This window comes from Kryptolebias marmoratus, linkage group LG7 (genome assembly GCF_001649575.2).
Source record: "Kryptolebias marmoratus isolate JLee-2015 linkage group LG7, ASM164957v2, whole genome shotgun sequence".
Lineage (NCBI taxonomy): Eukaryota > Metazoa > Chordata > Actinopteri > Cyprinodontiformes > Rivulidae > Kryptolebias > Kryptolebias marmoratus.
The window spans coordinates 16,923,607-16,929,818 of NC_051436.1; the positions used below are offsets into that span (position 1 = coordinate 16,923,607).

The 6,212-nt window shown below is 40.1% G+C and overlaps 1 protein-coding gene across 1 annotated transcript in view; it reads right to left on the reverse strand.

The window, feature by feature from the left end:
* The window catches only part of arsj (arylsulfatase family, member J), a 19,496-nt gene extending 14,135 nt beyond the window's left edge, over window positions 1-5,361 (reverse strand). The window contains exon 1 of the mRNA XM_017430253.3: window positions 4,606-5,361. Coding sequence (XP_017285742.1) covers window positions 4,606-4,916 — 311 coding nt within the window. The 5' untranslated portion in view covers window positions 4,917-5,361. The remainder of the gene's footprint in view (window positions 1-4,605) is intronic.
* Between the last annotated feature and the right edge of the window lie 851 nt (window positions 5,362-6,212).

Below are 6,212 nucleotides of genomic sequence, written 5' to 3' on the forward strand. Positions count from 1 at the left end.
AAAATTAAACGAAATAAACATTTGAAATATATGAGTTTGTATGTAATGTATGAATATAAAATACAAGTTTCACTTTTTAAATGGAATTACTGAAATCAATCTACTTTTTCATGATATTCTAATTTTATGACCAGCACCTGTACACAAGTTCCAAAACTATAATTCCTATTCTTTAGATTCTGCCTTTTTTAGTTTGAGCTCCAGGTTGAGCTTAGTGGTGAATCCGAATATATATACACACATGGAGATTTCATTGAAATCAACCCTGATATTGAGATATTTGCAAGTGAGATAATTGCAATGGAGTGCAGGGGTATCCAGCCCACTTTTGGTATACTTTCAGTTTTGTTGAAATGTAAAAGGAGTTTCAGGGAGTTTATGTTGTTTAATTTATGCAATATAAATGTTGTTGGCTTTGACTGCATCATTCCAGACCCTTTAACAGGTTCTCCTTAAACCAGTGGAGTGTTCCTTCAGCAGTGAGTTTAGGGTCATTGTCCTGCTGGAAGGTGTTCTCCTTCCCAGGCCTAAATCTCTGGAAGACTCCAACAAGTTCCTCTATTTTCAGCTCCATCTTTCCTTTAATTCTGACCAGTTTCTGACACTTTGCAGATAAAAAACATCCCCACAGCATGATGCTGCCACCACCATGTTTCACTTTAGGGGTTGTGCTTTCAGCATGAGAGGCTTGCACCAGATATGTTGCTTTCCTTTATGGTCAAAAGGTTCAGTTTAAGTCTTACATGATTTTAGCACCATCTGCTATGCCTTTTTAACAAATTTCATATGCTCTGGCATCTTTTTTCTTTAATCAGTAGCTTTTTCTTAACCACTTCCCTATTCTCATTTGTTCACAGTGGTTCCATTCAAAAGCACTCTTAGGCACATCACACAACTTATTTTTTCTCCGTCAGTAAACAAGTGTTTGTGGTCGTTTAGGTTTGCTGAGACAGTATTTTAGTATAACTGTTTGAAACAATTGGTACTGCCCAGAGCCGCTCAGACTTTTGCGTATCAGTAATATGACTAACTAACAGGCCTGAATGATACAGGACAGAAAGATGTTGTGAACAAAAGCTGCAGAAAGTCAGTCATGTTTTTTTTTAATTGACCTGCTGCCATTCTGGTTTTGTTCTGATGTGTTAGTTCAAATGAATCCATTCAGCTGTCCGGTTTATTGTGTCTTAAGTGAGCATCATACAGTAGTTGATTGTTGTTCATTTTTCCATGTTAAACGTGTATTTTGTGGTTTCTAAACTGAGAAAGTGCCAACTGAAATTTTATGTGACCGTCACAGGCTGTAGAGCGATTGGACTCAGCAATGCAGATCAACACGAGGAGCTCAAAAACTACAAGATATCATAAAAATAACAAAAACCTTGCATAGCAGGGTAAAAAAACAAACAAAAAAACAGCAAAACTTAAGAGGACACAAAGGAGAACCAGACAGGGCAAGAAGCACAACAAACAACTGCAGAGAAGTGAAGACTGAGAGACTTTAGGGACTGGGGCGGATAAGGAAATTGGAGACAGGTGGCGTAATGATAATAGAGAGCAGGTGTAAGTGGGCAGGGCAGGACTGAGGAGCAGAAGCTGGCTGAAGACACTTACTGAGGAATGGCTGGAAACTCAGGGAGACAGAAAAGACTATAAACACGAGGGATCTCAAGAACAAACAAGAAGTGTCAAAGGAAAAACACAAGAAGCAACATGACGCAAAATAAACTAAATAGTAAACACAAACCTCAAATCAAACACAGAAAACTCCGGATCCTGACAGTGACTCTGAAAAGTCATAAAAAGTTTTAGAGATGTGAAGAGGTGCTCGCAGCCGGTGTGTTTCATAATTTTGTAAGAAATTAATCATTTCCAGAGGAACAGTTTTTTTCTTGTTCTCTCCTTTATGGGACTAGTTTAACTACAGTTGATACAGAAACAGGAGAAAGTTTTCATTATTATTAGCTTTGCTCTCTGCAAGATGGATCTAAAACATGTCTGACTGGTCTGTAATGTGAAGTGAATGATGTGATTGTCAAAGAAGACGCTATCAGTCAATCTAAGGAAGTAAATATCGTCTCACTGTATTAAATTAGTTGTGTTAAATGCACAAACGATGAAGCATGGACAATATAAACAGATGTTACTGATGTTGTGGGGGTGAATGAATGATGGGCTCTTAAAATGAATTTCTGTTTAAGGCTCCTTACAGCCTCAAGTTGGCCCTGCTCTGCAGGATAACTACCTTAGTTCACATTACATGATCATATTGCTCACAAAATATTGCCATTTTGAGGGACATAAATCATGTAAAACAAAGGAAGCTCCAGCAGTAAAATAATGCCTAATTGGTCTATTTCCTCCCATGACAACAGGCGTTCGACTACAGATATAAATGGTACACAGACTGCCAAGACGAAGCCAGAGAGGAGGAAATAATGAGCGAATGCCTGGATGTAGACCCTGTTACTAAAACGGCATCAGCTCCGTCCTGAGGACAGTATCAAACATGTTTGTCTGCTGTCACCACGTCATAACAGGTCATTTAGAATCACCTTCTTTTATGAAGAAAATGTTTTGTCTCATATGAATTTAAGAACTGTTGAATCCAGTAATGGCTGATCCAAAAATATGTTCTAAGTTCAAACTTACAGTATGTTCAAAAAGCGTTCTGCGAGTACTGTGCACAGAGCTAGATTGGTATTTTATTGCTGGGTGGGTCAGATAATGTATTTTACTGGCCTTTCTCTGTACATATTAAATCCAATGAGGCAAGTTTTGGCAGGCTACAGCTCCACCATGTTTTAAAACCAGTTTGTTAGGTTTTATTAATAGATAGTCAATCGCCAAATGCTTTTATACAATTCTTTAATTTTATACATAAAAATATTTAACCTAGATAGACATTGTTGTACTCTGCCTCTTCTCATTATTTAGGTGTTTTCCACCCTGTTGGCAGTCTGTGTCATTGACATTAATCAAGCTAGGAAGGGTCTCTGGTTACTCTTGCTGCTCAAAATTGTTTTGTTTTTTTCTGGATGCTGCCATGTTGTGTTTTTGGAGCCAGAGGCTGAACACTTGGAATGTGGGGTCATCTCCACCATCAATATGAAACCTCCAAACTTGGTAATAGGCTGTCATACTGTCAGTCACAGAATAAAGTGACACTTTTAATAAAGCCTCAAATAATGAAGGTAAGAACTATGAATGAACTGGAATAAAACTATCTTAAGTGTATTTTTATTTTCTAAACAAATATCCCATTCGTTTACATTGGACTGCAGCCAGCAACCAGGGGATGCTTGTTCTGTGTAGCTTCAACTTCTGACTTCCAGTCCTGTCTCTAGTTATAGTATATCTCAAAGGTCTGTATCTGGACATTTTCGAGCCCCAAAAACTTCAATTTCTGCATATACAGGGCCTTAATGTATAGAGGAAGTTGATCACAATATCATAAGACATGGCTGGAGATATCTTCTTGTAAACTAATAGGAAATCGACAGACTGCTGATATGGAACTTAGAAGTGTTTCAAACCGTGTTTACATGAGTTAGTCCCTCACAATGGCTGCCATCTACCTGGGGTCATCTGTAGACAGATCTATTGTGCCCTGGCTGCTGCTCACAATCAATTAAACTTTATTTATGAAGCACCTTTCATATACAAATTTCTTTACACCTGATATACACAGAAGAAAACAAAAGAAAAGCAACATACAACAGAAAACAACTTACAAAATCATTTAGAACAATACATTGTAGAAGGAATAAACAATGGAAACTCTGGTACACCAGGGCGGGATGGTCGTCCTTATACATCTGCAGATTGAGTCATTGGTATGCACTTATATATAAGGCTGTAAATATTAAATTAGCTGGAGGTTTTTCACTTCATTCAGGGGAAAAAATCTTTTCAGTTTGCTGCTCCGTCGACCTGAAGTAAACTTCAGTCTAGTCTAAAAATGAAGACGCTGGTTTCATTAAACACAAAGATTTTGAGAAACAGACATCAGGCTGTAAGTGTTTTATCTGATATGATCTGATAGATTTTTAGTCATGTATTGATGTATCCTATTGTAATGAAGCTATTTGATGTTTTTTTTTATTTAAAGGTTACTTCTTATTGTGAATAAAGTTGTTTTTTAAGCTGACATGAAGAGATATTCTTTGGTCAAGTAAAGATGCACCCTGTTTTTAGGAAGAGATTTTGAGTTTCATATTATTATGTTTACTGTTAAAGTTTGTTTTATGAAACTTTGTGTTTTTGTTGTTGTGGCCAGGGCACTCTTTTAACTGAGACTTTTTTCCATCTCAGAGAGTTTTCTCCTGGTAAAATAAAGGAAAATAAATGACTAACTCTAACGAAAGAGCTGCGGAAATGTAATCTTCCTAATGAGGAAACACCAGAGGCAGGTTTTAAAACTACATTTAAATTGAGTAAAAGCCCAGACAGTTTAAAAAATGAAAGAAAGATCATCTAGAATAACTTTCTTTAAAAAATGTATATAACAGAGAGAATGAGACTGTTATTACAGATCAAGGCCAGATAAATATGACAAGAGAAAACTGTTTAAATCCAGTGGAGCCAAACTTTGTGTGGGGCACTTACCTCCCGGTGAGGAGCTGGCTCCTGGACGGGCTGCACAGCGGCTGCACGTAGTAATTCTCCAGTTTGACCCCCTGCGCCGCCAGCCGGTCCAGGGTCGGGGTCTTGATCTCGGAGCCGTGGTAGCCGACGTCCCGGAAGCCCTGGTCGTCCACCAGGATGAAGACGATGTGCGGCTGAGAGCTCGGCTCCTCGAACTCATCCCCCCGGTTGCGCGGCTCGGGCCGCCAGTTTTCCCACGACATTTGAACGCTCCATGACTGGGAGACTATGAAGCCGAGGAACAAACTCACCGGAGCCCACAGCAGGAACATGGTTCGGCCCGATCCAGGGGACGGGGGCGCATGTTCGCTTGGAAATCAGGTTCGGTTCCTCTCGCAGCCCTCCAAGTCTGTAAGTCTGACAGAACCCGGTGAGAGAATCCTAACCCCAGCGCCGTGCATCAGCTGTTTGAGAGGAAATGTTGGGAGTTCCAAAAAAAAAAAAAAAAGTCACCGCCTCATTCCCCCGCCTGTCCGAGGAGCTTCCTGTCAGAGGAGACAGCTTCACGGAACATGGTCTCCATCCTGTCCCACAGACCACGGTCCGAGCCCACGGACACAGCAGGATGAGTCCTGCAGCTGCAGACGCTGCCCGCGTGGTGCGTTCAAGCGCTGCTCGTAATACTCGTGGTTCCCTTTGCTGTTCGTTCAACTTTGTCTCACTGCTCTCTATTGAAGAAAAGAAAAGTTCTGAAGGAAAGCCCTAGTCAGAACGGCTTCATGCCACTCCTGCTGAATGACAGAGTTTGTTGTATGCATGGTTTAAATTATAAGAGGACGGAGGGGATGAGGTGATCCTCCCCTAATAAAGATCTGAACCACCTCAAAAGCCATTAAGGGTAGGAAATTGTCTATATCCCATTTAACTTATGGTTATAAATTTTGCTTTATGTTTCTCATATTTAAGTATTAAATCTCCCGTGGCCTTCAGGTCAAATGGACCAGAAGTTACAAGGGCTTCTCTTCGTCTCTTCAGTTATGAAGGCTTCAGGTGGGTTAAGAACGTCTTGTTGTATCTCTGCGGTACCTCGGTGGTCATGATTTTATAATCCCGAGACTGCAGGTTCGAGCCCACGTTGTGTCAGGAAGGGCATTTGGCATTAACTACATGCCAAATCTTCTGTCCAAGTTTGCAGAAGGGATCAACCAAAAAAAAAAAAAAGTGTCATTCAACGGGAATAAAAGGTGAATTATAAAGTGTTCAGCCCACATATTACTCTGGATTTGTTGTGTGCGTGATTTTTATTGTTTCTTCTTCCTTTACATTCTTTGGTGATGGACTGGCAACCTGTCCAAGGTGTACCCCACCTCTCGCCCAATGGGCTCCAGAAAAAGGCACACGTTCCTTAGACCCTGCGCAGAAAAGCAGGTCAAGAAAGTGGATGGATGATAAATGGATGGATGGATATATAATGGCTTGATGGATGAATACATTATAAATGAATATATAGTTGTATGGATTAATGGATAGATGCAATAATTGATGGATGATGGATGAATATGGATGGGCGGATGATAAATAATGAACGAATGGATAGATGGACAAACGGTCTGTAAGCCCCAACCCTC